General features: G+C 36.4%; 1 protein-coding gene and 1 non-coding gene across 2 annotated transcripts; one reads left to right on the top strand and one right to left on the bottom strand.

Moving 5' to 3' along the window:
* Window positions 1–4687: 4687 nt before the first annotated feature.
* On the top strand, window positions 4688–5861 carry LOC136205358 (uncharacterized). The gene has a single exon (XM_065995901.1). The coding sequence runs from the start codon at window positions 4738–4740 to the stop codon at window positions 5626–5628; it is 891 nt and encodes a 296-aa protein (XP_065851973.1). The 5' UTR covers window positions 4688–4737; the 3' UTR covers window positions 5629–5861.
* A 5353-nt stretch (window positions 5862–11214) lies between these two features.
* On the bottom strand, window positions 11215–11321 carry LOC136207754 (small nucleolar RNA R71). Its single transcript, XR_010676880.1, has one exon. It is a non-coding gene; the product is annotated as a small nucleolar RNA R71 (small nucleolar RNA).
* Window positions 11322–18073: the final 6752 nt, after the last annotated feature.

Genomic DNA, 18073 nt, shown 5'->3' with positions numbered 1-18073 from the left:
CAACATTATATAGGGATGATGATGTGCTTCTCCCACGACTCCGAGATGAACTAGAAGACCGAGCACGTCCACGACCCCTGTCACGATACTCCCAGGCACTCGACATCCTTTTCGTTGATGAACTACTCTTAGGTCGTCCTCGAACGTTTATTTTGACCTCCGGTTCACTGTATTTGGCTTGCTTTGGGTGTAGTTGATTGTGAATGACGATAGAAATGTTCCGCATAAAGCTCGGATCGCATTTTCCAACTTCCTCAACCAGTGAGTGAAAGTATCGTCGTTCCTCTGTCAAATGGTCTGATTCGATGTTGGCATCAGAATTACCACAACCGTATACAAGTGTCTTTCAGAAGACGTGGACACTGTCAACACTGATCGCGTCACCATAATCCATACATTTCCTAATCTCACATGCACATGGGATTTGATGGGATGTTCTCACCATACAACCGCAGCGCTCGTTCACTTCATCACTCAAACCACACATACATCCGTACTCATCACTAATCAGCTGCAAACAGTGGTAGGATACTCTGCACGACAGGTAGTTCATCGGATATCCTGAAAACACGACGCTTGAACGCTCTCTTGACTGCTCAAGACCGAACCTGATAAGAAATAAAACATACTATCAGTAAAAGATGTACTAGTGAATGCAAAATAAATAAATAAATTTTACAGATTGATTGTACTATACTTGATATTAGTCACTTGCGATTCAATTTCCTTGTGCACTTTCATCCAGATCGTGTCGAGGGCGCCAGTAGATGAATTTAGCCATTGCTTCAAACCTGCATGTTCACTCTCCTCCCTACAAGATGTTGTGTTTCCAAAATGTAGTACATTCTTCGTCCATGCAACCACGAACTTCTCCTTGTGCACTAGCCACGTATCCTGGACGTAGGAGACAACACGTGGGTATAGCCTCGACATCGTATCCGTCATCAATCTCACATTCTTCTCATATTCATCTACAGTTTAGGATTGCATTATCTTTCTCCATTTTCCGTTCTTGAATGAACTGGCATATTGCTTATTTTTATTTAGTAATCTGTAAACTTTATCTTCTACATCATTATTAATATGCTACGTACACAGCAAGTGTGCTGTTTGTGGGAAAACCTCTCTGATCGGACTCATCAGCCCCAACTCCCGATCAGTCACGATAGCAGTCGGGTTAACATCAACCCCAATCAAAGACCTCAGATTCTCCAAGACCCAATGATAGCTGAACTCAGTCTCATCCTTAATAATCGCATAAGCTATCTTAAAGTTGGTGTTACATGGACTCATCCCAACCATCTCAACAAATGGCATTTTATACTTGTTAGTTTTATAGGTTGAATCAATGCCAATGTACCAGTAATACGTACGAAATAATGATACTGATTCTGGATGTGCCATAAACAAATGCGTCAACACACCAGAATCGGGATCAGATAATGTCGAATGAATGTACCCATTTTCATATGCTAGATGAAAGAATTGACTAGCCACGTCTCTGCCCTGAAACCCTTCCTTCCTCAATCTTTCCCTGTAATTGTATACATGTTTAATTGTTGGATGGTCCCCTGGATTCTTTTCCTGTATTGATGCCAATATAGCACACGGCTTTGCTTGAGCCGAACTCATATCACGAACAATTTTTTTTGAGGTGGGGCTGGGTCCGCTTGTTTGTCTGTGTCCCTCTGGATAAACAATCATTCCATGATTGTGCATACCTGTTAGCCCAGTCTTAGCCGATATCCTCCAACCAGAACCGTCTGAGTATTGTATGGCTTTAATCTGAAATCTGCATCGACACGCTTTAGTTTTAGTTCTCCTTTTTAAACAATCTTCAGCAATTTGCATAACTCCTCTATAACGTTGACCTCGTGAACATTTCAAGAGCTTCTGCTTTCCGCCAAGTTTGAAGGATGAAATTACTAGCTCGAATCCATTCGCAATTGTAATGCTTTTAGCCCATACAATAGCGTCAGAGCTTGTAGGAAACACAGTATCCGTTTGGAAATGGACACTGTAATCAATCCCGTCGCCATATTCATTTTCTAATGGCACCTGAAATTAAATGCATATTATATTAGCTGTAAATATTTTAACACGTACAAAGCACGTAAATTCCAAGTGAAATACAATTAATATTAACATTCTAAAAATCAGTTGTTATGATACAAAACCCGTTAACATACTATTTCTAATTTATAATAATCTTAAACATTGTCAACACTTCTATAAATATATACATTGCGGATATAAATTCATTAAATGCTATATTATAATTTATGAATGAAAACTAGATAAATTTACGTAAATGATAATTATTAACGTATCATTTATAATAATTATGATTTACATACTAAGCTATGCAAATTAATAAATTATAGTGTATCAAAACATTAAATATTGTCCCGTATATATTCTGAAATTGACAATTCAAAAAATTATAAAGTATATTTTAAATTCATAATTTATATAATTTAAGTATAATTTTTATTAATATTATTTATAAAAAAAATATAATTAATACCACCCGTTTTTCCCTAGGGAAAATGGGTGGTGGACCCGTTTTTCTCTAGGGAAAACGGGTCCCTCACTCGTTTTCCCTAAAGGAAAGCGAGTGGCCTGCCCGTTTTCCCCAAGGGAAAACGGGTCCGGACCCAGGTTTCACCTGGGATAAAACCAGACCCGTTTTCCTCAACGGGTAGGCCACAAGTTTTCCCCTAGGGAAAACGAGTGTCAGACCTGTTTTTCCCTAGAAAAAACGGGTCCGACAACCGTTTTTTCTAGGGAAAAACGGGTACACCACCCGTTTTCGCAAAATTCAACAAAAAAAAATATTTCGTTTTTTATTTCAATTCGTTAAATTTCAATTGTTTCAGGATTAGTTGCTTACCTCGTCTTCGAAATCGTCCTTCTCCGGAGTTTTCGAATCCATTTTTCCTGAAATCAGCGACTAGCCACGAGAAGCCACGAGCTAGAGAGAATTTAAGATTTTCCAATGAAAAATGAGAAGGGCGATATTGTCCAAAAGGGTGCGACAATAAGCGAAAAGGGTGCGACGAATAGCAAACCCCAAATAAAATTACAATATCAAATATGTATAATTTAAAATCAGAAGAATTTTTTTTTATAAATGTAAATGTAAATTAAAAAATTAAAATCTGTTTTTGATGAAATTTTTCTAAAAGGTTAAGGTGTAAAAATATCCCTAACGTTTTGAATCAGAAGCAATTTTACTCTTAACGTTTAAAATGGTGTAATTTTACCTTTAACAGCCAAGAGTTATTTTACCCCTAACATTGACAAATTGGGTCAATTTGAGAAATAATTAATTAAATTGTTCATGAATCTTATTATCTACACTTAACACGTGTGTCATTTTATTAGTAACAAATCACAAACATATGTTGGGATGTGAAAAAAATATACTGACTTTTTGTACGAATTAGACAAAAAAATTCACCGAATTTATAAATATTAATCTCAAATTCTATTATTAAATTATAAAAACATGAAATCCTTTTTTTTTATAACGAATTGGTGGAGAATAAAGAATACCAAACTTATTGAAACAATATCCATGAAAGAAGAAGCTTAGTTACAGATGAAGCTTTGCAAGGAAGAAAATGAGACTTTTGGGTTTCCAGGAGAAAGAAGAAGAGTGAAGTAATTGCCTGACAAAATGAGTTAATGACTTATCTTCCGTAAATAAAAGAATCCAACTTGATCTTTGAGTTACCAGGGACAGTTCGGTCATTACATAAGAAATAAGAGCATCTTGATCTTTTCCCCAATGATAGCACATTTTAGAAGCAGCCCATCCCTTGTGGTAGTCCCTCCTTTATCCAATCAATACCCAAATAAATCGATACCATCCAACTTAATCAGAATTATACTAGGGCTCAGATTTGGACACTTGTCTTGTCCTATATTTTCTTTAGCCAAGAAGTTTGCTTGATGAACACACCTAATATAGATGTAATAGTTAGTAAATTTATCTTTAATGAGAATATAATTAATCTCGTGATTCACTCATTTAAAATTATAAAAAAAAATAATAATATATATATATTATAATAGTATATAAAATTGATCAAATTTATCAATAGTAGAGTAAAATTACTCTTAACTTCCTCTAATGTTAAAGATAAAATTGTATTCTTTTTACGGTTAATTGCTCATCACGAAAGAGTAAGGCATTTTTGCGTTTAACCCTATTTTCTAAATTTTAACGGAGGGAAACAATTTTCAGGCCGAGCATGACACGTGAGACATCCAAGTACACATATTTCTTTAACGTGGCAGATGATCCTCCGGCCGATCTACCCATGATTTTCAAGTGCTACCCATAATAATCAATTGGGACACGTATCATCCTTCTCTCCATTCTAAAAAAAAAAAGAAAAAATCAAAATTCCTAAAGAGTTTACTCATACCACGAGCCTGGAAGTATATGTGCCCCTCTTATGTCCCCTGTTAGGGACACTCCTACTTACCTCATTGGTCCGCTACTAGGGCCCTATCATAGACTCTCCATCCAGTAGGCCCCGCTATAAGGAGAGTCCGCCACGTTGTTGTTTCCAACCAATCCCCTTTCTGCGCTGTTAAACGTTACTGTTTCACACGTGTAGGATGTCCACACGCGTCGACCTCACACTTCTTATAAATACTCCGCATAGTGCGTACCTGTCATCCTCCAGTTAAGTTTCAGTCAAGAGAGAGAGAAGTTTCTGATAAATGGATAACGGAGGCGGAGGATGTTGCATAGCCAGGTACGGCGGAAGCGGCGCTGGTTACGATAGTTCAACAATTGATCGTATAATGATGAAATTCCGGCCAATTGCTCCTAAGCCAGTTAACGGAACTTCATCTTCACCGGAGATGAGTGAAACTAGTTCAACCTCTGGCAGGGGTAAAAGAAGACGGTGCAATAATGGTAACAATAATCGGAAAAGGAAGGCAGTCGCGGTGGAAGCGGCGGCGGGGGCGGTCACTTTGCCTCTCTTGCCGGAGACGCCTGATAGAAAAGAAAGTCCGGCTAGAGAGATGACGGACTCACCGACATGGCTAAGTTTGGGAAGAAAAGAGTTGGATCGGACGGTGGCGATGCCACAGGTGTTAACGGTGGTGATTGGATCATGCGTGACGGTGGAATGTGTGACGGACACGTGGGTGGATGTTGATGAATTAGGGTGTACGGACAGCGAGAGAAGGATGAATCTGGAGAGGGTCAGGTGTCCAGGGTTTATATCGGACGGTTATGGGAGGGTGACGTGGATGAACGAAGCGTATAAGGAGATGGCGAGGGGAGGAGGAGGAGGAGGAGGAGGTGAGGTGGTGGTGTGGTTGGTGATGAAAGATAAGGCGGCGGCGACGGCGGCGCTGGCGAGTAACCAGGCGTTCTCGTGCCGTGTGAGGGTGCAGAATCAGAAAAGTAGTGGAAATGGGAAGGAGAAAAGCTCCATAACGTTGCCCTGTGACGTGTGGAGATTCGACGGTGGTGGTTATGCATGGAGATTAGACGTCACCGCTGCTCTCTCCTTAGGCCGGTTACCGGTAGATGACGTGGCCTCATCTGAACGGTGCCGGAGCATGTGTTTGGGTAACCCACTTTCATTATTTCCATGATTGAAAACAAACTTAGCCTCAGCTTCATAGGATGATAACCTAACACCTGTGCATATTTTGGTCCCCCAGTCTTGAAGTTTGCTTTGTTTTTATTTTTTGTTTTCTTTGCTGCTCTTATTTTATGTTTATAGCGACATAATTGTCGGGAAAAAAATTGAATCAAATGTAATACTAGTAGGAGCATTTTGTCGGACTAATTTAGAAATAGAAATTGAAGTGCGTGCATTTCTATTTTTGTATGTATTTTGAATATTTGATGGTTCATAAATTTCCTTATTGCATAATCTATATATAATATAAAATAGTAATAAAATAGTAACGATTGAATTGAGGTGTCACTTCTTTTTTTAGTGATAAAAAATTTAATATATGAATTTTAATTTTATTATTTATATTTATCTATAAAAAGATTATTTTATCCATATATCTAAGAGTACATATATCTAAGAGTACTATAGAATTTAAATTAATCTTTAAAATTTTTTTAATTCTCTATACATTTATATATAATATAAAACAGTAACGATGGAACTGAGGTGTCACTTCTTCCTTTTTTTAGTGATAAAAAATTTAATATATTAATTTTAATTTTATTATATATATTTATCTATAAAAAAATTATTTTATTCGTACTATATCTAAGAGTTCTACAGAATTTAAATTAATCCGTAAAATCTCTTTATTTCTCTACACATCTATATCTATATATAATATAAAACAGTTAGATATAGATAATATAAAACAGTAACGATGAAACTGAGGTGTCACTTCCTCCTTTTTTAGTGATAAAAAATTTAATATATGAATTTTAATTTTATTATGTATATTTATCTATAAAAAGATTATTTTATCCCATATATCTAAGAGTACTACAGAATTTAAATTAATCCCTAAAATCTCTCTAATTCTCTACACATTTATATATAATATAAAACAGTAACGATGGAACTGGGGTGTCACTTCCTTCTTTTTTAGTGATAAAAAATTTAATATATTAATTTTAATTTTATTATATATATTTATCTATAAAAAGATTATTTTATCCGTACTATATCTAAGAGTTCTACAGAATTTAAATTAATTCCTAAAATCTCTCTATTTCTCTACACATCTATATCTATATATAATATAAAACAGTAACAATGAAACTGAGGTGTCACTTCCTCCTTTTTTAGTGATAAAAAATTTAATATATAAATTTTAATTTTATTATGTATATTTATCTATAAAAAGATTATTTTATCCCATATATCTAAGAGTACTACAGAATTTAAATTAATTCCTAAAATCTCTCTAATTCTCTACAAATCTATCTATATATAATATAAAACAGTAACGATGGAATTGAGGTGTCACTTCCTCCTTTTTTAGTGATAAAAAATTTAATATATTAATTTTAATTTTATTATATATATTTATCTATAAAAAATCATTTTATCCGTACTATATCTAAGAGTTCTACAGAATTTAAATTAATCCCTAAAATCTCTCTAATTCTCTACACATCTATATATAATATAAAACAGTAACGATGGAACTGAGGTGTCACTTCCTTCTTTTTTAGTGATAAAAAATTTAATATATTAATTTCAATTTTATTATGTATATTTATCTATAAAAAGATTATTTTATCCCATATATCTAAGAGTACTATAGAATTTAAATTAAACCCTAAAATCTCTCTAATTCTCTACATATCTATATATAATATAAAACAGTAACGATGGAACTGAGGTGTCATTTCCTCCTCTTTTACTGATAAAAAATATAATATAGTATATAATATATTAGTTTTTATTTTATTATTATATTTATCTATAAAAATATAATTTAAAGTAAATATGAAAATCAAATAATAATATTTAATTTATATAACACATTTATGTCATTAATTGTAATTATTAGATTGTATTTTTATTAATATTTATATATTAAGATGAATCCGTGCATCGCACGGGCCAAAAACTAGTTTTGTGTATAAAGGGATTCTTGTAGAGGTATTGAATATGATTGATCTGGTACTTTTATTGGTTGTGTCTTTTGTAGTTTCCCAGCTTAATGAAGGACTGATTCGTATATAAAGAAAAAGAAGAAGAAAACAAGACAGACAAATGGGCAAGATATATTAAAATTGCAGTGGTAGAAACTCTGACAAGTAGAATCATAAAACTTGCAAAAATATATTCATGATTAAATTAAAAACTCTAATTTTAAGAAATTGATGAGAAATTCTACTCGGGATCTACTTGATTGGGTTCATTGGAAAAATAAATACGTTTAGATTCTAGTAGCAATTATTTTTAAGGTTTAAAATGGTATATTTTTAACGTTGAAAATGGTGTAATTTTATCTTCAACGTTGGTAATAAAAAATAATTTTATACATGATATTGATAAGTTCGGTTAATTAGAAAAATTATTTATTAAAATATTTTTTGATCATGAATTTTATTATTTATACTTTAATCCTCATTAGAAAGATCACAAACATATGATTAAATATATAATTTAAAAAATATACAATTATTTATACTTTAATCCTCATTAGAAACACAAACATATGATTAAATATATAATTTAAAAAATATACAATTTAAATCCTTTCAAAAAAATATATAATTTAAAAAAAATTGAAAAAATATACAGTATTTTATGTAAATTTAACAAATAAATAAAATTCAAATATTTTACTTGATTTAAAAATATTAAATTCCATTCTATTATTAGTTTTCAAAAAAAAAATATGGATCATTTTTTTATAATCAACTTAAAAAAATATTGGGTATGAAAGAAGAAACAGAATACATGTATTTTATAATAATATGTAAAATAGATTCAATTTGCTAACATTAAGACTAAAATTATTCCTTCTTTTAGTAAAACTATTTTTAGCTATCAACGTTATGCGTAAAATTGTATAACATTAAACGTCAACAGTAAAGTTGTTTCTGACTGTAAATGATAGGGGTAATTTGACACCTTACCCCTTAAAAAGTTCGGCTCATTGTAAAAAAAACTCGAAATTGAGAGAGTGTAGTTTTAACTCTTTACGTTGATAAATAAATGTTTAATTTAACTTTTTTTTTTTTTTAGCAGTAAGGCTTAAAATCCAAGCAGAAGGAAAGAGAGAACAAATAAACATACACTAACAATTGACTCTTCTTAATACCGATGAAAAAGAATGTTCTTAAGTCTGTAGGAGGCTCACTACACTTATGATATCTCAAAATAAAAGTGTATGTGAAATTCGTTATCCAGTCAGCAGTCTGATTACCTTTTCGATAGATATGAACGAAATGGACCTCCCCAGTATAGGGGGAGAGTGTAATGGGAGAAAAGCTTATGTAATATCAAGACTATGAGATGTAAAATGGGATAAAGTGACTAGAAAATTGTAAAAAATTATGTAACATCTACTGTCTCTCAAGTTGCCGTAAGAAACACTATAGGGAGAGTGACTAGTCTCTCCAGGACTAGTCACTAGAATTGGTATAGGTTCTTCCCATCTTTACCGGTGGTAATTTCTGTCACAAAAATCCCGAAATTTCAGAATAAGCCAAGAAAGAGGGTAATTACATCCCACATTATTATTCATAAAAAGAAGGGTCGAGCTCGAATCCATCTCCCTAATAACTTTTTTTTTTGTAACCTAGATATGTCCCAAGGAAGCGAAAGTCTGAAGTAGAGGCTCAAAAGTTCAGCTAAGAAAGCGGTACATATTCCAAGATTGACTACAAATCCACGTAATCACATTTCATTCATATCACGGGATCAGTCATCCGACAATCACAAAACCTGGATTACCTTTGTAAGCCCTGATGCGAGTAAAAAGAGCAAATTTATGAAGACGATCATTCATGGAAAAGAGCTTCAAAGTCCTAGTTTTCAACCAGAAATGGAAGAAACAACCAGAAATTACAGTTCAAGAAGGAATCTTCACGAACAGCCTCTCAATAGAACATAACAGCTTAAACAACAACATTAACGGGTCATTTGGAAGGAATGTTTTTACTTGTGCCAAGTGTAGGAAGATTGTTCACTTGTCCTTACTTTTACCTTTTTGTGACTTTTTGCCCTTGTAATTAGGGTTGATGTAAGGGGAGTATAAATAGGAGGAATGTTTTTATGTTAGGAGATCTCAGCATTGCCGCCACCATTAACTTAGATATTTTCTGTTTTTATTTTGAAGAATGTTTTCGGGAAGAACAAACTGTTCACTCATGACAATGAGTGAGTAGTTCTTCTGCAGGCCTAGCCAGCCATTTAGACGACGACTGTAAGTATCTCTTATCAATGAATGAAGTATTTTTATCCATGATCGAGTGTTATTAGCTTGCTTAAAAGAATAGATTGCGATCGAATCTGTTTAATAGTTGCCGAGGATGACACGAGAGTGCTCCGACGTAACGGACACAGCTAATCGGCATATGTCGTAGTGGACGGATACGAAAACTACCACATATTGGGGTTTCTTATTGAATGCTCTCTGTTGCTTAATGCTTGTTTGTATGTTAGCGCAAGGAGACTTGGTTAATATTACTTACTTAGTATCTTTGGAAATGGGACACCGGACCTTAGTGACCTTAGAGAGAGAGAGACCCAACTCATGAATATAAATTGATATCATTCAGCGGTAAAAGTTAGGCACAGTTGTTTGTTAGGCGTATGGCTAGATATGTGCTTGTTTATCTTGAATTCATTCGTCTTACTTTCATTTTACTTTCCGTTTAAGTCTTTTATGTTAATATTTTACATACCAACCAACCAATTTAAGGATCTAACACTTAAGGTAACCTATTCTTCTCACTAGAGAACAATCCCTGTGGAATACGACACTTGGTCTTACCAAATACCACATTCGACCTAGTACACTTGCTAGCGACCGTATTTAACACATCAAGTTTTTGGCGCCGTTGCCGGGGATTGTTTAAACTTAAGTTTTGAAGAATACGTATGCTTATTTCGTTACCTGGTAACCATCTGTTTGTCTAGTCTTTGGTTTTTCGGTTTCTAGTTTTGTATGCGAAGAGCAGGTGTTCCTATTCTTCCGATAGATGTGGAAATAGAAAGAACGTACAGAAGAAGGAGAAGAATACTCAGGCAAGCTAGACACATCAGAATGGATCGCGAGGTCGAAATGCCAAACGACGAGAGACAGAATGAGAACCATGAGGAGGGTCATGGTGAAAATGAAAACAATAATAATGGTAACCAGAGACTGCGGATGAAGGATTACTCCAGGCCATCTACGGAGGGTCATTCGTCGTGCATCGTCTTACCAGAGGAAGGCAATCGAATGTTCGAAGTGAAGGCATCAATGGTTCAGATGCTACAAACAGCTGTGCAGTTCGGAGGATATCCAAATGAAGATCCAAATGCGCACATCCAAGACTTTGTCACCATGTGCAACACATTTCGTACCCACAGAAAGGATAGTGATGAGGTTATCCGACTCAAACTGTTTCCCTTTTCCTTGAAGGATAAGGCGAGGAATTGGTTGAAGAATTTACAACCAGGATCTATCACGAACTGGGAGGAGATGGCTACCATGTTTTTAATGAAATATTTTCCGCCCAGACAAGCAATCAAGTTGAGGAATGAAGTTTCTCATTTTTTTCAAGAGGAGGATGAGTCCTTATCTGAAGCATGGGAATGATATAAAGAACTGTTGAGAAGAGTACCAAATCATAGGATACCCATGTGGATGCAAGTGCATAACTTCTATAATGGAGTAACCAACGCATACAAAATACAAATTGAATCAGTGGCCAATGGGAACCCCGAGGAACTGGAACCTCAAGCATTGTATGAGTTAATAGAGAGAGTGGTCAACACCAGTTACAACTGGCACTCGGGGAGAGCTGATGGAAAGAGAGTCACGAACACCGCAAACAGTGAGGCAATTAGCAAATTATCTTCGCAGATGGAACAACTAGTCAAAACAATGGGGAAGATGAACGTCTCAACAGTCAACACGCAACCCTCTGCTCTGATGGAGATACTATCACCTGATGGTTGTGATTTCTGTAGTGGACCTCATCGACCAATAGATTGTCCAGGAACCAAACCAGGAGCATCAATGCAGGAACAGTGTGATTTTATTGCCCGCCAACCACCGAATCCTTATTCAAACACCTATAACCCAGGGTGGAGAAGCCATCCTAACTTCTCTTGGCAGGATAATCAAAGACAACCAGCTATGCAGCAATCCTATAGACAAGAGCACCCACGACCAGCATACCAAACACAACAAGGCAGTTCATCTAACCAACATTATCACCGCCAATCAAATGTTCAACAAGAAGGAAAACCTGATCTAGAGGCCATGATGATGCAGTTCATGAAACAGACACAATCATCCATAAAGAATCTCGAGATCAAATCCAGCAATTTGCCACAGCTATTTCCTCAAAGGAAAAAGGTGCTCTTCCAAGTAACACCATAACCAATCCAAAAGAAGTCAACGCCATCATATTAAGAGGAGGTAAAGAATTGAGGAATAGTGGTGAGAAACCTCTTGCAGATAAAGAAGATGAAGCAAAATCCAATGATCAACCACCTGTGCCTCAAAGCAAGAAAGATAAACAAGTGGTTGAAGACAAATCAGGCATGTCTTGTTATCAACCAAGGGTTCCATACCTAGAACGACTGAAGCAACAGAATTGCGAGAAAAGACATAAGAGCTTTCTAGAACAATTGACAAAGCTGCACATCAACATTCCATTCATCGAAGCTTTGTCTGAAATGCCCATGTATGTCAAATTCTTGAAGGATCTACTGACCAACAAGAAGAAACTGGAAAGTGTAGCCATGGTGCAACTGAACAGGGACAGCTCCTCAATCTTACAAGCTAAACAGCAAATTCCCAAAAAGCTCAAAGATCCAGGGAGTTTTTCTATACCTTGTTCAATAGGAACACTCACTATTCAGAATGCTTTATGTGATCTAGGAGCCAACATTAATCTTATGCCATACTCAATCTATATGCAATTAGGATTAGGAGAACCAAGACCAACAAAGGTCACGGTCCAATTAGCGGACCGATCAATTCGATACCCTAAGGGTATCATTGAAGACGTCTTGGTTAAAATCGAAAATTTCATATTGCCTGTCGATTTTGTTATAATGGACATTGCGGAAGATTTGGAAGTTTCCATAATTTTGGGATGCCCTTTCCTAGCCACGGGCAGGGCTGTCATTGATGTGCACAAAGGGCAGCTTATCCTTAAAATCAATAATGAAGAAGTAGTATTTAAGATGCATGAAGCAGTTCGTTACGCTTCAATTTTAGATGATTCATGTTACTTTCTAGATACACAAGATAATGATTTGTCCTTGTAGGAGCAAGTTGATAAGGAAGAACATCAAAAGGGGGAACAACTGTTTGATCTAGACCAAGACGGAGGTAATAGTGAAGGCCCTGACAATGGAGAACATGATAATCTTCCTGACATAGATCCTGAAAAGGAGAGTGAGGAGAGATGTCCCGAACTAAAACAGTTGCCTGACCACCTGGAATACGCATTTCTAGATCCACCAAACAGTAGACCAGTAATCATTTCGGCAACATTGATAAAAGACTAGAAGGAACAGTTACTCACCATCCTGAGGAGGCACAAGACTGCTCTAGCATGGAAAATCGAAGATATAAAAGGAATCAGTCCGACCATCTGCATGCACAAAATTTTAATGGAAGAGGATCACCGACCAAATGTGCAACCGTAAAGACGACTAAATCGACACATGAAGGACGTTGTGAAAGCAGAAGTGATCAAACTCATCGAGGCATGAATCATTTACTCCATTTTCGATAGTATGTGGACCAGTCCTGTCCAAGTTGTTCCTAAGAAAGGAGGAACCACCGTGGTTAAAAATGATAAAAATGAGCTCATCCCCACCAGAACAATCACAGGGTGGCGAATGTGCATTGACTACAGGAAGCTCAACGAAGCAACCAGAAAGGATCACTTCCCTCTACCCTTCACTGATCAGATGTTGGAGAGACTAGCTGGTTATCAATTCTATTGTTTCCTCGACGGATACTCCGGGTATAATCAGATACACATCTGCACCAAAGATCAAGAAAAGACAACATTTACCTGTCCATATGGGACCTTCACGTACAAACGAATGCCATTCGGGCTGTGCAATGCCCCAGCGACATTTCAGAGGTGCATGATGGCCATATTTCATGATATGATCGAGAAAACAGTAGAAATATTTATGGACGATTTTTCGATTTATGGAACATCCTTCGAAGCTTGTTTGGAGAACTTGGAAGCTGTTCTGGAACGCTGCATGGAAACACAGTTAGTCCTTAATTGGGAAAAGTGCCACTTTATGGTAACAGGGGGTATTGTACTTGGTCACAAAATATCGAGCAAAGGGTTGGAAGTTGACAAAGCCAAAGTAGAGGTAGTCAAGAAACTACCTGCGCCCAAAACAGTCAAAGACATTCGAAGTTTTTTGGGACACACTGGCTTCTACAGACGATTCATCAATGATTTTTCAAAGATCGCACAACCACTCTCTGCACTACTACACAAGGAAGCTAACTTCATATTCACAGATGAGTGCAACCAGGCATTTGAACAGATCAAGAAGCTTCTGACACACGCACCTATACTCACCGCACCAAATTGGGACGCACCATTCGAGCTCATGTGCGATGCCAGTGATCTCAGTGTAGGGGCCGTTCTTGGACAACGAATCAACAAGCAGTTTAAGCCCATACACTATGCTAGCAAAACTCTGAATGACGCTCAACAAAATTACACAACCACAGAAAAAGAGTTGCTTGCAGTGGTCTATGCATTTGATAAATTTCGTCCCTATCTCGTGCTCTCCAGAGTAACTGTTTACACTGACCATTCTGCCTTGAAATACCTGTTCGCCAAGAAGGACGCTAAACCACGACTACTACGATGGTTGCTACTCTTACAAGAGTTCGATTTAGAGATCAAGGATAAAAAGGGATCAGAAAATCTAGCAGCTGATCACTTATCCAGAATACAAGCAAGCACGGAAATCGAACAACCCGAGATCCTCGACCATTTTCCTGATGAACAACTGTTTGCCATTTCCACGCTCCCTTGGTTTGCTGACATCGCGAATTTCTTAGCATGCAAAATAAAACCTTTTCGATATTCTACTAATAGAAAACGAAAGTTTTATTCTGATCTTAAATATTACATTTGGGAGGAACCTTATCTATTTAAATTATGTGCATACCAGCTCCTACGAAGATGTGTGACCAAGGAAGAAGGAATTGAGATCTTGCAAAAATTCCACGCTACGGAATCAGGCGGTCACTTTGGGGCCAATCGAACAGCTGCGAAGGTTTTTCAATCAGGTTTCTTCTGGCCCACCATATACAAAGATGCGCAACAGTTCGTTCAGCGATGCGATGACTGTCAACGAACAGGCAATATCTCTGCCTGAAACGCCATGCCTTTAAACAACATCGTTGTTTGCGAGATTTTTGATGTATGGGGTATCGACTTCATGGAGTTCATTTCCACATTTCAATGGGATGCCAAGTACACTGACCCCAATCATCACAAGCGCTACCAATTTCGACTAATGGGAAACCACATGGACTGCTCCATCAACAAGATGAACATTTTTCTTGGCCTGGTTGACCAAACCAAACTCGAAGAAGAACCCTACTTGTCGGCATACCGCGAGATTCCGGAGGAATTCGATGCTAGTGCTTTCTGGCATGCAATCACTAGTCAGGCCGAGTATAACCCTAGTTCCTCCAAGGCCTTAGGTATCGAGAACTATTCACTAAAATATTTACACCGTATTCTTGCTGGCTCACTTTTTGGCAGGGTCCATCAAGCCACAGTCCCATCCGTTGACCTGTTCGCACTAGCATGTTTGCGTGACCAGAAGCCGCTGAATGTTGGGTACTATTTTGCTGAGTACATTGCCTCCTTACAACAAAAGAAGAATGTCGCTGGCCTGTTCTGTGGACCATTCATCACCACCATTGCTCAGAATTTGGGATTTTTCGATCCCAAATTCACTACACTAACCCTTGGTCCAGTCATGGATCCTTTGAACTTGCAGGTGATGAAGCGGATTGAAATCTGTTACGATATCAAAGGAGTCTAGTACCTATGGCGAAAGGCGGAACAACTCAAGAAAAAGGACAAAGACCCAGCTGGTCCATCCAAGAGACGCAGATTCGAAGATTCAATGCCAGAACCTGCTCATGTCACCACCATACGCTCCGTTCTAGAACAACCACCAACTGGTGATGATGATAAAATCTACCGCATTGCCGCTAGATTGAGCATGGATGTCACATCCGTGTCTAAATTTCTAAAATTTCTATTTTGATATTAGTATATATTATAATTATTAGATGTGTGAAGTTAATTTGGTGTTATAGGAAAAGTTTGGAGTTAATTCGATGGTTTTAGGTGTAAATTAAAAATTTAGGATAATTTTTAAAAGATTATAGAAAGATGGAGGATCAAATGTGATATTTACCAAATTTGGATATATATCTTCCAAATTTCGGAGAGGTGGTGAGGTTATCTCATTTTCTTTTTCTTTTTTTTCTTTTCTCTGTCAGTTCATCGTTCCTCGACCGTTTCTCCACCGTTTCTTTGATTTACGGAGATTTGACCGTCCGAATCACTCGAAATTGAAACCATAGCATCCTTATGCATAGATCTAAGTCCTAACCGAAGAGTTTTGGAGTTTCGGCAGTGTTTGGAGGGAAACGTCTTAGACAGAATTTAGAGGAGAATTGAACGTGTTTGTTTTTCTTCAATTAATAGCTAATGTAGTAACTATCAACTATATTTTGAGTTTTATGTATATAGATATATATATAATCAAAGAATTTTCAGAAATTGACATCTTAGGATTTATACAGTATTTTGTAAAATTGGAGTTTTTCACGATCTTGCTTTTATTATGAAATTATGGTTCAAACGAAGCTATTGACTATGCTTCTATGTGAATTTCAGATTTTACTTTATTATGTTGATTTAAGGCTTAATTTGATTGATTAACTTTGAAGATTTTATTGATTAAGGATTGATATTTTGAATAATTGTGGTTATTTTTACAAAAGAGCTAATTGGAATTTGATTGTGAAAGGAAATTTGAGTACGTTATGATTTTATGATTTTATATCCATCTAGAGTTATCCGGATCGGTGGTTTTATATTTGAAGACCATGTTCAGTGAGGGATATGGCCTGTGTACACAGTGTGAAGACCTATTGGGTATGGCAGCGAAGTGTTGGGTAAGACCATATGGGATAGGCAATGTTAAGAGATGTCTCAACTATATATGTGGTTATGGATTGATACTTAAGGGGAGAAACTCGATGATGGATACAATGTTTTAAGTTCATTTGGATTATATTTTCGGTTATGATTGATTTTGATATAAGGCTTTACGTTTGATTGATTACAAGTTGGTTTGATAAAATATTTATTTGATTACAAGTTGGTTTGATAAAACATTTATTTGATTATGATTTGGTTCGATGAAACGTTGTTTTGATAAGATGCATTATATATATAAAGTTATATGAACTTAAGTTTTGAGTATATTTTATAAGGTTTTGATGATTATATTATAAACTTAAGTTTTGAGTATATTTTATAAGGTTTCATGATTATACTATAAACTTAAGTTTTGAGTATATTTTATAAGGTTTTGATGATTATATTATAATCCCTTTATAAATGTATATATGTAGCTATGTTACGTAACGTTGGTTTTTATAACTGATAGTTTCTTACTGAGATTTCTGTCTCACCTTTTTTAAATGTTTTAATGTTTTTAGGTGAGAAAGTACATGATATAGAGAAGGTTACCGACCGATTAGGCGATGTTTGGAAGTTGGTTGCTTATTGTTAGAATTATGGTTAGAACGTTGGTATTTCACTTGTACTATAATTTGATAGTATGATATTGGGATAAATTGGAGACTCCTAAGTGTTGATTATGATCTTTCTATTTCACGCCCGATGCCGATTGAGGTCATTTTAGGGTTGGGTGTGACAATGGAGACCGTCCTTATCAACATGCGTGTGATGGAGCAGCGCATCAATGCCTACAAGCAAGAAGTGGAGATTTTACGAGCCAGAATAGACATTCTAGAAGGAAACAGCCAATCCGCACCAAAACCCCATGATTCCGATGAATCACAGAAGAGCCCCATCAAGAATGAAGTAGTTGACGCAGGTACCACACCCCCTGCTCCAAAGACACATGTCGATGAGGAGGCGGAGTCCTCCCAGTCCCCCACAGTGTAAATGTATCATTCTCTTTCTCTCTATCCTTTGTTCGACTTGCTGCTGCTGTTGTTTTCGCGCGGCGCTGTTGAGACCGGTCTCCTGCCCAATTGTTTTCCATTGAGGACAATGTGTTTGTTAAGTTGGGGGTAGGAGACTTGCGTCTTCACAATTGTTTGG

This window comes from Euphorbia lathyris, chromosome 9, assembly GCF_963576675.1.
Source record: "Euphorbia lathyris chromosome 9, ddEupLath1.1, whole genome shotgun sequence".
Taxonomy (NCBI): Eukaryota; Viridiplantae; Streptophyta; class Magnoliopsida; order Malpighiales; family Euphorbiaceae; genus Euphorbia; species Euphorbia lathyris.
This window is presented reverse-complemented; position numbering and strand designations above follow the sequence as displayed.